The 17,909-nt window shown below is 37.1% G+C and overlaps 1 protein-coding gene across 5 annotated transcripts in view; it reads left to right on the top strand.

Moving 5' to 3' along the window:
• PLA2R1 (phospholipase A2 receptor 1) overlaps positions 1 to 17,909 on the top strand; it is a 127,502-nt gene that overhangs the window by 53,956 nt on the left and 55,637 nt on the right. For all 5 annotated transcript variants that reach the window (XM_054477948.2, XM_063647563.1, XM_063647564.1 and 2 more), the window contains exon 11: positions 2,797 to 2,966. In XM_054477948.2, coding sequence (XP_054333923.2) covers positions 2,797 to 2,966 — 170 coding nt within the window. The remainder of the gene's footprint in view (positions 1 to 2,796; positions 2,967 to 17,909) is intronic.

Raw genomic sequence — 17,909 nt, 5'->3', positions numbered from 1 at the left:
ATCATTGCCAAATACAATGTTATGAAGTCTTTTTCGTGTGTTTCCTTTTAAGAGTTTTATAGTTTTAGCTCTTATGTTTAGGTCTTTAATCTACTTTGAGTTCATTTTTGTGCATAGTATAAGGTAAGGGTCTAACTTCATTCTGTTGCAAGTGGATGTCTAGTTTTCCCAACACAGTTTATTGAGAAGACTGTCTTTTCTGCACTGAACAGTCTCGGCACCATTCTTGATAATCATCTGACATATATGCAAGGGTTTATTCCTAGTCTATTCCACTGGCCTGTGTGTTAGTCTTTATGCTAGTACCACACTGGTTTTTTGTTTTGTTTTTGTTGTTTTTGAGACAGGGTCTCACTCTATCACCCAGGCTGGAGTACAGTGGTTCAGTCATAGCTCACTGCAGCCTTGACCTCCTGGGCTCAAGTCATCCTCCCGCCTCGACCTCCCGAGTAGCTGGAACTACAGGCATCTAACACCACCACCCACAGCAAATGTTTTTTATGTTTTGTAGCGACAGGATCTCACTATGTTTCCCAGGCTGGTGTTGAGCTCCTGGGCTCAAGCAAGCTGCCTGCCTCAGTCTCCCAAAGTGCTGAGATTATAGGCATGAGCCAATATGCCCAGCCCACACTGTCTTGATTACTGTAGCTTTGTAGTAAGTTTGGAAATCAAAAAGTGTCAGACCTCTAACTTGGTTTCTTTTCACAATTATATTGGCTATTCAGGGTTCCTTGAATTTCCATATGAATTTTAGGATGAACTTTTCTATTTTTGAAAAAGATATCATTGGGATTTTGATAGGGATTGCATTGAATGTATAGATCACTTTAGGTAGTATGAGCATCTTAACAATATTAAGTCTTCCAAGCCATGAACACGGGATTTATTTCCATTTCTTTGTGGCTTCTTTAATTTTCTTCAGCACCATTTTGCAGTTTTCAGTATACAAGTCTTTCACCTCGTTTGTGTAGTTTATTCCCATGTATTTTGGGGGCACTGTTGTAAGTGGAGTTATTTTCTTAACTTCCTTCTGGCCAAACTCCACATCGTTCTTCCTGTCGATGGCCTGCCAGCGTCTGCCAGTGCCTGTTGGTGTGCTCTTCCACCGGTGTGTTCCTCTGGATGTCCTGCCACTTGGCTGTCTTCCTGCTAGGGTCTCGGGGGATTTTACAGGCACAGGATGGGGTTGTGGCAAGCCAGGGTGGTCTTGGGAAATGCAACATTTGGGCACAAAAACAGAAATGCTTGTCCTCACCTAGGTCTAGGGGCACAGGCTGGGGGTGGAGCCCTAACCAGGGACCCTGCCCTTCTCCTCCCAGCACTTCCCTGACCCGGTATTACTACTCTGCCTCAGAGGAGATAGAGAAAAGCAGATCGTATATTATTGAGAGCATGAACCAACCGAAGTGTAAGGAAAATTACAACAGCATGTAGGCAATATTTAGTCTTCTATACGTTCCTTTTGAAGCACATTTATATAAGGTTCTGCCAGTATGATCTGGTTTAAAAAAAGAACTTTTCTTGTTTCAAATGTGTGCTATTTAGGTTATTAATAGAGTATCTGCAGAAAATATTTACTAAAGTATGATGAAAATCCATATCCCCTGCAAAGATGAGTACCATAAATACCTAAGATCTCTAAATGTTGCTAATAATATCTGTAAGGCACTTAAAATTTTTACTTCTTTTTATTCTTTTCTCTTTTTATCTCCTATTTCCTTTGAGACTCTTCTATTCATAAATGACCTCATTGCTTTTGCTTCCCTTAGCAAGTTAAGGATGCACAGCAATGAAAAAAAACACCAAAATTGAATGAAAAGGTCTAATTTGCTTTCTCCTTAGTTTCCTGGGTAATGGCTTCAGCCTTTCCTTTCCCATTGACTCAGCAGGTCTGCCCAGAAATCGCCACTGTTTCAAATGTGTTTCTTCTAACTTTATATGTTCTAAAAATAGCTTTCTCAAGATAGTTGCAACTTAGCTGAAAGGTTCAATGCTAGTTAAATTTTAATAGTCATGTTTTTCTTAGTAGGTGTGCATGTGGAAGCATGTATGTTGAGTCTTCTAGATTCTGCTTTTGACGCATTCATACTGGAAAGGGGGCACTGCCACCAATCATTGAACAGTAATTCATTCAGCTGTTTGGGAAGTACATTAGTGGATGTACGGCCTTAGATTAGTTCCTAGGCTTTCACATTTTTCTTCAGTGAACATGCAGATTTAAAAACATTTGAATAAGCTGAGACCTACCTCTGCCTATGAACACACTGACTTGGGAGACATAAAATTGCTACTTTAATTTCTGTTTCTTTCTCCCCAGGCAAGTGTGGTAGGTGGGTGTGTGTGAACTCTGTATTAGTAAATGCTCATTCAGAAAAGCATAATATGTCTCCTCCTCCCTCCCGCCCACCTTTACCCCATGCATCTTGTGGCATGGTGTGTGTGGTGTGTGGCCTAATTACAAAACAGGCCACATCTTACTCCAAGAAATGCATTGCTGGCCATGTGAACTTTACCACCTATGCTTTGAAACTGGAGCTCGACTCTCTATTCTGTGCAAGGATTAAGCCCCATATGCAAGAGTCAGATTCTCCTCACTCATGTAGTTCTGGGAATTGCACGGACATTCGGCATTTATTAGTAATGTTCAGGGTCTTTGGGTGTTTTCCTGTTCCATGTTCTAAAGAATTAATAAGAAATGCTTACTCTGGGGCCATTCTGTGCACTTCATTATGCTTTAATGACATTTTTTTATTGCCCAGAAACTTAATATAACCACTTCTTTTTTCCCCTTTTAAGGTTTGAACAGGCTTTTATTACCAGTTTGATCGGTAGTGTGGTAAAAATGAAGGACAGTTATTTTTGGATAGCTCTTCAAGACCAAAATGATACAGGAGAATACACTTGGAAGCCAGCAGGGCAGAAACCCGAGCCGGTGCAGTACACACACTGGAACGCACACCAGCCTCGTGAGTAGAGTGTGCTGCATCGCCAACCCTCCCTCACCTCTGGCTCCTGTTTTCTTTACTCCAAATTCCTTCCACCCCTTAGTCCACCTCCTTTGATTCTTTCTTAATGTTTTCTTAATGCCTAAATCAACTACAAGGATCAACACAGGTTAACAGGGGGTGGCATATGGCTGATCTTTGTTTTTATTTATTTTATTTATTTATTTGTTTGTTTGTTTGTTTGTTTTGAGACGAGGCCTCGCTCTGTCACCCAGCCTGGAGTGCGGTGGTGCAATCTCGGTTCGCTGTAGCCTTGACCTCCTGGGCTCAAGTGATCCTCCCACCTCAGCCTCCCCAGTAGCTGGGACCACAGGCATGCACCACCACACCCAGCTAATTTTTGTATTTTCTGTAGAGACAGACTGATAGGAACTCCTGGGCTCAAGCAATCCTCCCACCTTGGCCTCCCAAAGTGCTGCGATTATAGACGTGAGCCAAATTGCCTGGCCCAATGGTCATTTTTAAAAGTATAATCTGTATGAGTCATTTGACATGTTAAAGGTATAAATTCATTGCTCAAGACCACCAATGCCTTTATTAGCAACAAGTCCAGTTTCTCCCTCCTAATGTCTTTCTCCCCACCTGCACCCCCCACTGTCTAAGAATCTCAAGCGCTTACTCAGTTCAGAATGGTCAGTTAAACTTCAAAGTACGGTGGATGGGCACATATGGGTACATCCAATCAGTTCACAGTCACTGCCTGGGGTACCTTAGCCAGGATTCCAGCGTTAACAGCTCTACTAGTTCATCCTCAGGTGTTCAGCTCTGAATCCCAAGGCGTGAAACTGTGCCAGGTTGGTCAGTACCAGAGAAGCTGATGGCTTCTGCAACAGCCTACACTAGAACCAGTCTCTGTGGAACAAGCTTCAGGCCCTTGTATTAAGCTGAGGTTGACAGCCTAGACCCAACAGCCCCTCTACTTCAGGGTGAGTTCTTGCTTGCCTGTATCTCCATCAGGGCTGTGCCAGAGACAACAGCAAAGAGTTACTAAGTTTATATCTAGAGGAAATGGCTTAGGGGCCCCAGGCTCTTCCCTCCCTGAAGGCCCTGAGCTCTTTGTACAAATTGGTCTATTCCATCCTCAGAGCTCTATATACCAAGGTAAGGAAAGTGTTTGCTAAGCCACAGGGGGAGGTATACCTCCCCTTTAGTGTGGCCTCACACTAAAATATAAAAGTGGCCACACAAGCCTTGTTTCTCATAATTATAAAAGTCCAGTCCAAGGTGGTTTGCTAATCCCAACTCTAGAGAGTGGTTGGCAAAGCACCACCAATTTTTAAAATTCAACAATGAAATCATGAATATATTCTTACTATAGATAATGTGACCATATACCTCATTTGCCCAGAACAGTTCTAATTTATGTCTGGTGTCCCAGAGCAATTAACAGCAGGTATTTTTACTCCAAATTTTTCTGGCTTGGATGGTAAATTATGTAGATGCTCTAATTATAGAGAAGTGTGCTAAGTAAAATGTGGAAGTACTCCATTACATCTTTCTCTTCACCTTCCCAACATCAATACATTTCCCTTTTCAGAAATAACCACTGTTAACTGTTTGGTATGATCCTGCTGGTGTTTGTCTATGCATTGCATTTAAATACATATATGCATATGTACTTTTTAAATGGATATAAGAATTGCATGTTTCTGTCATTTGCTTTTTTTCACTTAGCAATCTGTCTTGGAGAACTTTCCACATCAATATTTATTAGTCGACATTTGAAACAGCTACATAGAATTTCGTAGTATGTAGGACTCATAATTTGCTTTGCCATGACCCTGTTGAGGGACATTGGGTAAAATTCATTTTCATTTCTGCTACAAAAGTGTTACAACAAATATCTCTATGTCGATGTCGCTGTGCGTAACTATGAGCATGTTGGCCTAAAAGTGTACATCTTACTGAGGCATTATCAGTTTATAAGTTCATCTAACAAAATTTGAGAGTGGCAGTTTTCCCACATTTTTGTCAATACTGAATGTAACAACCTTTTATATTTTTGCCAGTTTGGTAGAATAAAAAAAGTTTTACTATTGTTTTAATTTCTACCTTTTCATTTAGTTATTTGAGCAATTTTTCATATTTGTTCTATACATTTTGTTTTGTTTTTCAACTGCGTGGTCACATAATTTGATCACTTTCTATTTTTATTTTGGACACTTTCTATTTTCTCATTAATTACTGGAAATTTCATTATATTCTAAATATAAATTCTACATGTTTGCTATTTGCCTTTTAATTTTTCTATGGTATGTTTTGTCACACATAAATGTTAAACTTTTTGTAGTAAAACAGTTTATATTTTTCATTTTAGCTTTGTAGATTTTTATATTTTCTAAAGACTTCGCTCAACCAAAGATTATAAAAATATAACCTTATATTTTTATAGTTTGGCTTTTTAAATGTATAATTTTGATTGATCTGAGATTTTAAAGGATGTTCTAGGAGACAGCTCATTTTAATTTTTCTAAATAGTAACCAATTTCAACACTATATAGTAAGTTCACCCTTTCATCTATTGATTCGAAATACCACAATAAACATAACCTACATTCTTATTTTCTGTTTCCCTGCCAATAGCACTAACGTAATTCAAGCAGTGTGGTATTGAAAGAGAAATAGAAAAAATAGAATCAATGTAGCTGAAAAGAGAGCAATAATACAAGAATATAATTTATATTATTCTTAGTGTTCTTGGAGCTCTTTTTTAAAATTATTAACAGATTTTAAATTTTACTTAACATTCTGAATCTACTAAGACAATCCTAAGGTTTTCTCCTTTACTCTCTTAATATGACAAATTGCTTTACAGTAGTAAACCAGCTTTGTACTGTTGGGTAAACTTAACTTAGTGATATGTATTTTAATACATCTCTGGATTTAGTTTGCTAGTACAAAGCTTCGCCTACTATAATGTACATAAGAAGATCCTGTAGATTTTGATTAAGTTAAAATTCTGATTCAGTAGATCTGGGATAAAGTCCAAGAATCTGCATTTTTTAAAAAGCTCCTAGGTGCTGCCTATCTTGCATGTACACAAACTAACCTTTGAGTGGTAGGTTTATGATTTTAGCAACCTTTTTTCATAGGGAAAACTAGTCCACATTTCTTCATTTGTATACAGCTTTGGTTTCATGATTATGCTAAGTTTCATAGACTGAATTGGAGAGTGTTCACTTTTATTCTCTACAGAACTATATATACAGTAAACATTTATCAGAATTTGCCTCATGTTTTATATAGGAGATTTAAAAACCACTAATTCAATTTCTGTAATGCTTATAAGACTATTGAGGCTTCCTACTTCCTTCCAAGTGCTGCTTGAGTTGTATCCCACAAGATTTAGTAGTTTTATAATTTTTCAATTTAGAATACATTCCAATTTCCAATATGAATATGACTTCAACCCATAAATTATTTAGAAGATTTTTTTTAATTTCCCAAAATACAGGTGTTTCTAGTTCCTTTTGTTGTCAATACCTTATTTAATTGCACTGTGGTCAAGAAATATGGTTTGTTTGGTGCCTGTCCTTTCAAATACAAAGTTGGTATTATGGCCTTGCATGTGTTCTTTTTATATATATATATCCCATGTGTACTTGAAAAGGTTGTATATTCTGCTTTTGCTACATGAAATGCTTCATCTATGTCAACAGATTGTGTTAAATGTGTTGTTCAGATCATCTATAGCCTGAATATTTTTTGCCCACGTGATCAGTTACTGAGAGTGTTTGATACCTCCCACTACGATGGTAGATGTGTAAACTTCTCCCTGTAGTTCTGTCGAATTTTTATATTACATACTTTTTAGGCTGTTCTATTAGGAACATACAAGTTTAGAATTGTGATATCCCACCTGTGGTGTCAAAATCGGTATAGTATCCCGAGTGATCCTCTTGTTCTCTCAAAATTATTTTCTCCTTAGAGTTAATTTGTCCATGAATGTAGCTACAGTAACTTTTTAAAAATTAGTATTGGCCTAGTACATTTTTAAAATTTTTTTCTAACTTTGAGTATTTTTGTGTTCTTAGAGTTAATGTATCACTTATAAACAGCATATAACTAAATTTTTAAAACCCTGTTCACACATTCTTTGTCCTTAACTGTACAGTTTGGTCTACTTATATTTTTTGTGATTATGTATAGAATTGGATTTATTTCTTCCATTTTATTATGTCCTTTCCATTTATTCTGCATTTTTTAGTCATGTTGTGTCTTCTTTCTTGCCATCTTTTGAATGTATCTTTTTCTTCTTTTCTCATTTCATTCTTTCCCCTTTACTTATCTGGAAATTGTATTATCTAAATCTATTTTTTTATTTGTTACACTAGCTATTCAACATGCATTCTTAACAAAATCAACAATATCAAAGTTATTCATCTTTAAAAGGATTATAATTTGCTATTTCTGTCTAGTTTTGAAAATTCTGAACTGCTTCATTTCTGTTAGCCATGATTTTGTTGTTGTTATCTTTGCAATGAATATTTGTTTAGATGTATTCATATACTAGTGTACCATTCCTTCTGTGATCTGGGACACCTTCAGTTTCGTATCCTTTTCATTAGACTCCCGCAACCTGAAGATGGTTGGTTTTACACAACTCTGGAAATTTTTCAAGCATTATCTCTTCAAATACTGCCTCTCCCCATTCATTCTAATATTTCCTTTTATCATTCCAATTACTCAGCCTCTCCTCCATGTTTGTTAATATTTTAAAAATATTTTCTACCTCTATGTCTCTCAAGGATGCATTTTAAATAAAGTCATGAATTATTTCAATTCATTGATTCTCTCTTCAGCCAGATCTGATTTAATTAAATTTTATTTTTTAGTTTTCAGTGTTAGATACTATATTTATTTCATTTCTAGAAAGTCTTATTTCTGTTTTAAATTTGGTTTGTGGCTCTTTGTAGTCACTTGTTTCCTACTCATATTTTAAAGATTCTCTTTTATTTCCTTAAACATATCCACGTTATTTTGTATTTGGTTTCTAATAATCTCATACCTGAAGTTTTATGGGTCTGTTTCTGGATCTCATTTCTTTCACTTTGTGGGTTTTGCCTAGAAGTACTGATTTTTCTTTGTACTTTATTTATGGGAGTTCTCTCACCCCCAGGTTGAAGTTGGGCTCCTCCAGTGAAAATTAGCATTTGTTTCCACCACTCAGTTTGAGGCACTACCAACTAAGGACTGCTTTAAAAGCTCTGACTGAGGTTTTCTTGAACACATAGGTAGCATGAATTCGATGACTAACCTGCATGAAGTTTGGGTTGTGGTTATAAATTCTTTAGAAAGTTATTTCTTTTCTTATTATTCACTGCCAAGATTGACAGAGACAAGTTTCCTTACAAACAGCTAAGTGAATATATTCTCATGTATGCTTACCAAAAGTGGCCATTTGGGATTCTATTTTATGCAGGTTTCTTCTATTAGACTTTTCATTTTGTATCTCTCTTAGGCTTCATCTCCTTTCCCTCAAAATCTCCATGCAACTATCAAAGCAGATGCTCAAGATCTCCCGAATTGGAAAGAAACCTTTAGGGTAAATCCCACTAGGAAGGTAGTTTGGCTACCATGGTTCATACTTTTACTTCACTTGCAAGCTCTACAGATTTGTTTCTTTTATGCCAACTCAGCCATACATTTATAAAGATGTTTTCAAAATGTTTTATCCAGCATTTCAACTAGTTTGACCAAAAGAATCTTTCAGGGTACCTAATCTGCTGGTTATTTCTCATAGCACCATTTATTTTAACACATGAGGTTTTAGGATAGAGAAGAGATAAACACATGTATTCAGTCTACTGCTCAATCTTTGAGATGTCTCCCTCTGTGTTTTTTAAAAATTTTTTCTTTCTATAACCCTATTGCATAATTAAAGCCATTCATTTAATGAACTTTTATAAGGCATTTGTATGACAAGGGACATTTAAAAATTACCTAATGTGCATGCCTTCATGTTGCTATAATCTGGGAGTGGTGATAGCAAATACAATAAATAACTCATATATAGATTCTTAGTCATTCTTGTTGCTATAACAAAATATCACATATTGGGTAATTTATAATAAATAGAAATTTATTTCTCACAGTTCTCGAGGCTGGGAAGTCCAAGATTAAGGTGCTAGCAGATTCAGTGTCTGCTGAAGGCCTTCTTGCAGCGCCCTCACAAGGTGGAAGGGCAAAAGAGCAAAACAAGACTAGGACACTCCCTCAGCCTCTTTTATAAAAGCACCAATCCCATTCATGAGGATGGAGCACTCATGACTTTATTACTTCCCAGAAGGCCCTCCCTCTTAATACTATCACATATGCATTTTGGAGGGATATATTACATTCAAACCATGGCAACAGGAAAATGTGTGGTGAGTGTTGTAAGAAGTATAAAATAAAGAACTCTAACAGTTAAATGAAGGGAGGATTAATTCCCATTGAAGTTATCATAAAAGTTCAAGAGGAAGTGGCCTTTCACCTGCGATTGAAAATGTCTGAAATATAGTAGGATTTAGTAGTTAAAGAAGTAAAAAGAATTTTCTCAGCAGGAGGAAATATATGGGGCAACTTTGAGAAATTTTAGGAGCACTGTGTAATTAGAGATTAAGATACATGCAAAAGAGTTGTAAAAGATAAGGCCAGAGTAGGATATTGAAACTACAGCTTAATATTACAAGCTAAAGAGTTTCACTTCTTCTCTAGGTGTAGGAAGTCACTAGAGGTTTTGGATCGAAAAATATTAGGATCAGAAGTGTTCTTCATTGAGGGTATTAAGTAGGGTGATACAAATAGATATAAGAGACTGCACTGCAGGATAGCGTATGCATAAAGCGTACCTACCCACTACTGAGTTGGACTAAAGTTCAAATTCCAGCTCTATGATCTCAGGGAAGTTATTTAATCTCTTCATATCTCAGTTTCCTCTTCTTTAAAATAAGGACAGTAATAGTATCTACCTCACAGGATTGTTGTGAGGATTAAAAGAAATATTACATAGTTGCTACTGCATTGTAAATACTTAATAAATATTAGAGTTTCTTATTGCAGAGAAATAATTTGCAGGATTTTACCTAAAGCTACAGATAGTGACATTGCTAACCTATTAGGGTTCCTCACCCATACATTCTAAGATGCAGGACCTATTCTATACTGGACCAGCCACCAATGTGGCACCCTGGGAAACCACAGAGCTTTAAAGGAAGGTACGATTGTGGCCTATACACATACTACATTTCCCTAACACTTACAAGCTAGTGTTAAATGTTTTTTAAAAAATTCCTTTAGACCTCCTGAAATTAGAAAAAGAAAAAAGAGAGAGATCAAAGAAAGTCAGTTTACATTCTCTCTGTTAAATACATGGTTTAAAACCCTGTACTTTTGAAGACTTCCAGTTCCCAGACGAGCATATAAGAAGTTTAGAAGTTACACCATCCTAATGAGTAAAGAGCTGAACAAACTGAAAAATCAACAACTCTTCTTAGATCCATCGTAAGGCAAACCACTGCTGCCCAAAACTGGAGAAATAAAAAGATACAGAGAATCACAGCTTCCTGAATCAGAAACCCATGAGCAGAAATCTCCAGAGGACCCAGTGCTGGGAGAGGAACATCTGAACTGTCATTGATAAAACTGCTGGAGGCTCAGCACAGACAACTCTGAGGGTTAAAAACTGCGGGGGACTCAGTCATAAGGGACCCCCACACTTTTGTGAGTTCTAGCTCCGGGTGATCTATCAGGTTATCACAGTGAAATATCAGAGAAAAATTGCCTAATGCTTCCAGCAGAGGGAGAGGAAAAATAACCATTTTGAAATATAGCAAAGCATTCTGTTCTTAACAAGGCCCCACCTCAGGAGAGGCTATTTTACCAGAGACTGCTACTGGAGTTTTATCAGAGCCTGACTTATGTGGAGGAAGGGAAATCTGCAACTCCAGCCAGCTCTATCCTTTCACGTGATGGAAAGGAAATACCCCACTCCAGCTCTCTAGCCATCCTGTCCCACCAAGCAGGGAAAAATAACTGAGAAGCATTCACTGGTCAAGGGCGCAGTCCAGGAACACAGGCACACCAAAAGGCTGAGACCTAATGATAAAATTGTAGAACACTTCCCCTCCTCTCGCACCTTACCATTCCATCACAAAGGCCCGTTTACTGCAGTTTCTTTTACCCAATATATTACATCCACTTTTCAACAAAAATATTACAAGACGTACTAAAAGGCAAGAAACACAGTTTGAAGAGACTGAACAAGCATCAGAGCCAGTCAGCTATGACAGGAATGTTGAAATTACCAGACAAGCAATTTTTTTAAACTATGATTAATATGCTAAGGGCTTTAATGGAAAAAGTAGACAACATGCAAGAACAGCTGGATCCTGTAAGCAGAGAGGTGGAGAGTCCAAGAAAAAAAACAAAAAGAAAGGCTACAGATCAAAAACACCATAACAGAAATGAAGAATGCTTTCACTGACCTTATAGTAGACTGGACACAGATGAGCAAAGTATCTCTGAGCTTGAGTATATGATAATACGAACTTCCAAAACTGAAAAACAAAGAGGAAAAAGACTGAAACAGAACAGAATATCCAAGAACTGTGGGACAACTTCAAGCTGTGTAATGGGAATATCAGAAGGAAAAGAAAGAAATAAAGGAAAAGAAGCAATATTTGAAGCAATAATAACTGAGAATTTCCCCCAAGTTAATATCAGACACCAAACCCCAGATCCAGGAAACTCTGAGAACACCAACCAAGATGAACGCACGAAAAACTACACATAGACATATTGTGTCCGAACTTCAGAAAATAAAAGATAAAGACAAAATCTTGAAAGAAGCCAGAGGGGAAAAACACCTTATCTCTAGAGGAGCAAAGATAAGAATTATATCTGACTGCTCTTCAGAAATCATCCAAGCAAGAAGAATGTAGCATGAAATATTTAAAGTGTTAAGAGAAAAAAGCCCTCCAACCTAGGATTCTATACTCTGTGAAAGTATCCTTTAAAAATGAAGGAGAATTTTTATCAGATTTTATCTGATTTTTATCAAACAAAAATTCAGGAAATTTGTTGCTAGTAGACCTACCTTGCAAGAAATATTCAAAGAAGTTCTTCAGAGAGAAGGAAATTGATATAGAAGCTCAGATCTATATAAAGAAAGGAGCATCAGAGAATAAATGAAGGTAAAACAAAAACTTCTATTTTTCTTATTCTTAATTGATCCAACAAATAACAGTATGTTTAAAATAATAGCAGCAATATATTCAGACATAGGTGAGATAGATAGATAGATGATAGATAGATGACAGATTTGCTTTTATACATGTGAAGTGAGTGACAGGGATGATGCAAGGGATGAGAGGGACTCTGGGTGACTGTGATGTGTCCGTGTAGGTCCATCAGTGGTAATAAATGTACCACTGTGGTGTAGGATGTCTATAGTGAAGGAGATTGGAGGGCAGCAGTGTTAGAGGGGACTCTCTATATTTTGCACTCAATTTTGCTGTTAACCTAAAACTCTCTGTTACTAATTTTTAAAATTATACTTTTGAAGGATGCATGCAAAGTGAAGTGAAGACAAATTAGATTTTTTGTATATAAACATCAGCTTAGGAAATTTGTATGGAAACTGGTGACTTTCCATAGCTCCAAACAAGTAACATCACAATTTGCTCAACAGAACGACCTTGTTCTACAAATCTATGAATATTATTAAAATAGAGAGTAATAAACTTCCGTGTCACACTATACTGCAAAAAAATAAAAGTTTAGGTATCATTTCTATATACTTTGGAATTTTGTTAGGAATGTCTATAAGTGTCAAAATAAATTAATACATTTTGAGTAGAGAAAATCTTTGGTTTTTAATATTAAGTTTCTTGGGGCATATTTAGATGTCGAAAATCTGGAATTGAAGCAGAGTTCCTTGTCATTCATAAGTTTCTGCTGTAATTTATTTGAGTGACACTACTCTTTTTCTCTTTTCCCCAAAGCAAAAATAATGCCATGATGTTCAGTTTGGCTGCTCAAGCTGATTGACACTGAGTAAATTGTCTCTGAATAAGATGAAAATGTAAATCTTTTTGAAGAAAATAGCGATATAAAAGCTCCCGTGTTTCCCTTTTTCTTTTAAATTGCAGCTTGCAGAAACACTACCTAAATCACATTTTCTTTCCTGCCTGTCACAAAAGAATCTGTTAGCTTGGTCCCCACGTCAGAATCTTAATCCAGCAAAGACTAACTACATGAATTGACCACTGAACAGGAAGCCTACAGCTTCTTATAAACTCAGCCAGGACTCTGTCTTTATGTCATACCAGCAAAATATTCACCCACCCCACATCCCACACCACAGTGGTACATTTGCTACAATTGACGAACCTACATGAACACATCAGAACCACCCAAAGTCCCTCTCATCCCTCCTATCATTCCTGTCACACATTTCACTTGCATAAAAGCAAATCAGAAGGGAATCACCTTTCCGCCATTTTTTTTTCAACTTAGTATTACGTTTACCAAATAGTATTACCACCAGATGGTATCTACCAGTAGTAGAACCACTGTGGTACATCACCAAGCATCAGCAATTATCAAATCATGACCAATCTTCTTTCATCTGTACCCTCACCCGTTTCCCATATTTTTTCATAGCAAATCCTCAACATCATATTGTTTCATCCATAAATATTTCAGCATTATTTCCAAAAAATAAAAACTCCTTTTTAAAAGACATAATAATGCAATTATCACCCCTTTAAGTAATTAACTATAATTGCCTATCATTATAAATCTTCAGTTAATGCTCAAATTTCTAAATGGCTCATAAATATTACATAATGTATTTTACAGTTAGTTTGAATCAAGATCCAAAGAAGGTTCACACATTGTAATTGGTTGATAGATCTCCTAAAGTCTGTTTTCATGTCTGTGTTTCCCGCCCCTCCCCAATTTCCACCCTTGCCTTTATTTGTTAATGCAAATGTGTTTTGTCTTATAAATTTTCCTACAGTCTGGGCTTTGTTGATTGTATTCACATCACATTGTTTAATGTGTTACTCTATTTTCTTTTTCATAAAATGGGCATTTTTATTTTAAAAAAGAATGAAAGGATTGATCAAATTCTGATTTTATTTTTTTTTGAAAGATCATTTCATAGGTAGTTGTGTGCTCTGTCTGGAGGCACGTAATGTCCCATTTTTTTCTCTTTTTGTGATATTAGCAGACTTTGATGGTCAATTCTTAGATCCATTGACTCATTAGGGGTTTCTTCATTTATAGCTGGGGTAGTCCTATAAAAAGGTAATTCCTTTTAATCAATTTTTGTTACCCCATGGTACAATTTTTATAGGAAACACAGAACAAATGCTTAGTTCTTTCCCTTTACTAGCTTTCAAAATGATTATTTTTTTCATTAACATCCTTCATCCGTGACCCATTAGAGGTGTTTTTCTTTTGTTAGCATTACTATGAAGTAAGGGTTTTAAACATATTTGATATGTTTTAGTCCATTGCAATTATCCTTTTTAATGCTCAAATTGCCCCATCCTTGTGATGGGAATCTCTTCAAGGAATATCTTCTGAATCCTTCTGATGTGATCCTAGTAGTCTTTGATAGTGTCCTTGCTATCTGGTATGACAAGATATAAATTTCTGCTGCAGACCTACAAGCATCCATTGCATCAAGGAACCCTGGTTTCTTTTGATGGGAAATGATATTATTTCAGCATCACAGTCTGGGCTTAACGGTGTTCATTGTTTGTGGTTTGTTATTGTTTCTAGGCCATTTCAATGGACAGATCTAGGAAGTGTGTGTGTGTGTGTGTGTGTGTGTAAATTAAACACTTTTTGAGTTCAAATTCATACTTACAATTTGAATTCAGGACTACAAGGTTAATTAACCTATATTTTAACTGGATTTCCTTTCTTTCATGCCAAATTTCCCATTCTCAAAACACCAGAAAATCCTGTTATTTTTAGTAAAAAGCAACAACAAAGTGACTTTATGACACTTGGTATTTCAAGAGAAATGAAATATTCAGGTGAAACAGGAAAAATGGTTTTCATCCATACTAATTATTGCCACTGATTAAATGGAAAGATGATAAATTAGCTTATCATTCAAGGAGAAGCTAATGCTTAGAAACTAAAATGTACTTTATACCTAGATTAAAGATTCAATATAAGTGGAGGTTGCTCTATGGTGAAAGAGAATAGATGAGTCTATACTTGTTAAGACATTCAAAAACACTTTTCCAAGTTATATTAGAGGCTCATAGGTGTCTGTATTGAGAAAAATAAACACTTTTGATCACTCCTTTGCAGCCATCCATAACTCAGGCTCTGTGAAAAATGTTTTGTTTCTAGACCTAGATACCCCTGGCATGTTTCATTCGTATGGGATGACTCCAGGGCATGTTCAACCCAATTGTTCCAAACCCATGGAAATCTGCAAGTGACAAGGAAAATAAGATCCCAGTAGAGCAAGTCAGGTTTATTTTCCTGAAAGTGCCCTGCACTTTCAGCCTGTCCCATCAGTAGACACTAGAGAGGCCAATCCATTTTAAGGCTCATCAGAGCTCTGAAACGAGCCACCGTATAAATAAGGATAAACCCAGTCTCATTTCTGAGAGCCCTTAGAACATTTCCATATCTCCTCATAATCATATAAGTAACTGTCTTGCAAACTAAAAATGTGACAGTAGATCTTCAAGGAAATGCTGTGGCCACACACAGGAGAGAAACAGGATCAGGGGGATACAAGAGACCTCCATGGAACAGGAGCATAATTTTAGGGGAACTCATTCATTCATTTATTCAACTGCTTATTGAATGCCCACCCACTCACTCTGTACCTTGATACTGTCTCACAGTAGACCCAAATACATCTGGTTTCAAATCCTGAAGCAAGCCCACTACATTTGTGGCCTTTGGCAAGTTACTAAGCCTCTGTGCCCTAATTTTTCCATCTGCACAATCAGGCACTAATGCCTGTCTCAAAGAGTTTCTGAAGTTAAATAGGGAAAAGACCATACAAATTGCCTAGCACAGTGCCTGTCTCACAGTAGACCCAAATAAATCTGGTTTCAAATCCTGGAGCAAACCCACTACGTTTGTGGCCTTTGGCAAGTTACTAAGACTCTGTGCCCTAACTTTTCCAACTGCATAATCAGGCACTAATGCCTGTCTCGAAGAATTTCTGGAGTTAAATAGGGAAAAGACCATATAAATTGCCTAGCACAGTGCCTGGCAGATACACAGCATTGCAGGAAACTTGCCTTGCCTACCCAAAGAGCTTCACTTTTCTCTTAGAGGAGAGAAGAAGGAGAGGGAGGGAAGGTGAGAGGGTAGAGGACTTGAGAGATGAAGATGTAAAGGGTTATTGCAGGGAACCAGAAAATAAGTGGGCAGACTCAAGTGAAATAATTGTCTAGAGGCACTGAAAAGCCAGCACAAAAAGGTTTGGTCAATAGGTTTGTTTTTAGGTATTTGAACAGGGAGGTGGACAGTGGAGGTTTTCCCAGCTCACTTAATTTTGCATAGATAACTTGGTGAATTAGAATTTCTTAATTGACAGAAAGTCTCCACATATGTGTTTGCAGGAGAGAGTGAGTGGAGTGGGGGTAAGGCAGGTAAGGAGAATCTGTTAAAATGTGAGATTCACTTCTGAGAATAATCGTTCTTCTTCTCCAGTGGGAAGTGAGTTGTCAAATTTAAGAACAATTTCTCTGAAAGAAAATTCGCCTCTGCTCTTTCCCACACCCTTACCCTTATTATTTGGCTTTGCAAGCATCCCCATGATATAGGCTTATAAATTTAGTTTATCTCTCCCTTAGGCTGGTATTATACCACTTTACTGCTTCTTTGGGGCTGAGACTCTAAAATTTGGGTCAAATGTTCCATTAAGTTAACCACTTTAGAATACCAATAACACTCCTGCAGCACTTTTCATCTTCATAGTGGTTCACAAACATCTCCTTCTTCACTAATGAAGATGAGTCGAATATCTTATAGCATCTAAAACCAAAGCTATTTAATCATTGTCTGATGTGGGAAAGTGAGACAAAATGCAAGACCAACAAAAAAGTATATTACATTTCAAACTTGCTGATTCAAACTTTTGAAAAATTCTTTGAACATGCAGGCAGAACTTATGCCACAAAATCCTAGTTTTTGTAATGAAAATGGCCATAAGCATAATAGCAACATTGCAGGGGTATTTTTAGCTCTTCATATTTTATAGAGTGCTTTTCAATTCATTATTTCATTTGATCTTCATGAAAACCCATGAGAAGAAAAGGAATTATTATTCACATATTTTAGACAAGGCCTATTGTGATTAATTCACATCCTCAAGTTTCCAGTTACTAAAGATTTGTGCTGGGACTAGAACCCCAAACTTCACACTCCAAGTCCGAAGTTCTTTCCACGAGGTTTCCTACCTGTGCTGTGCAGTAACTGGAGGTTCCACTGGGGCCCCTCAAAGGATGGGAGAATGGAGCAGGATGTGTGTGTTCCCTTCTCTTTCAACTAGAGCAGCTCCACAAGTATATTGCATTTGGGGCTTCCACATGGATTTCTCCAGTTCAGTTTTATTGCACAGAGCGTGCAGCATCTCCTCTACTGTTCATGATCCAGCCGGACTGTGAGCTGCATTCTGAAATTATTCAACAGGCCTGCAAAGCTCCATTAATGGCAGGAGCAGTTGCATACTATAATCTCTCCCCCTTGCCTGCCCACAACCTTGCATCTTTAACACCAGCTAGCTGTTCTGGGCCAGTAGAGCCATCCGATGGCCTTTGGATGCACCAACTCTTCCTTGACTTTATTTTCTTCTATGTGAGACATAGCGTGTTTCCTCTTTTACCACTGGACATTTTTACCTTTGAGGGTCCCTGATTCATCACAGAG

This window comes from Pongo pygmaeus, chromosome 11 (assembly GCF_028885625.2).
Source record: "Pongo pygmaeus isolate AG05252 chromosome 11, NHGRI_mPonPyg2-v2.0_pri, whole genome shotgun sequence".
NCBI classification, from domain to species: Eukaryota; Metazoa; Chordata; class Mammalia; order Primates; family Hominidae; genus Pongo; species Pongo pygmaeus.
The sequence above is the reverse complement of the archived record's forward strand: the minus strand, read 5'-3'. Positions and strand labels throughout refer to the sequence as shown.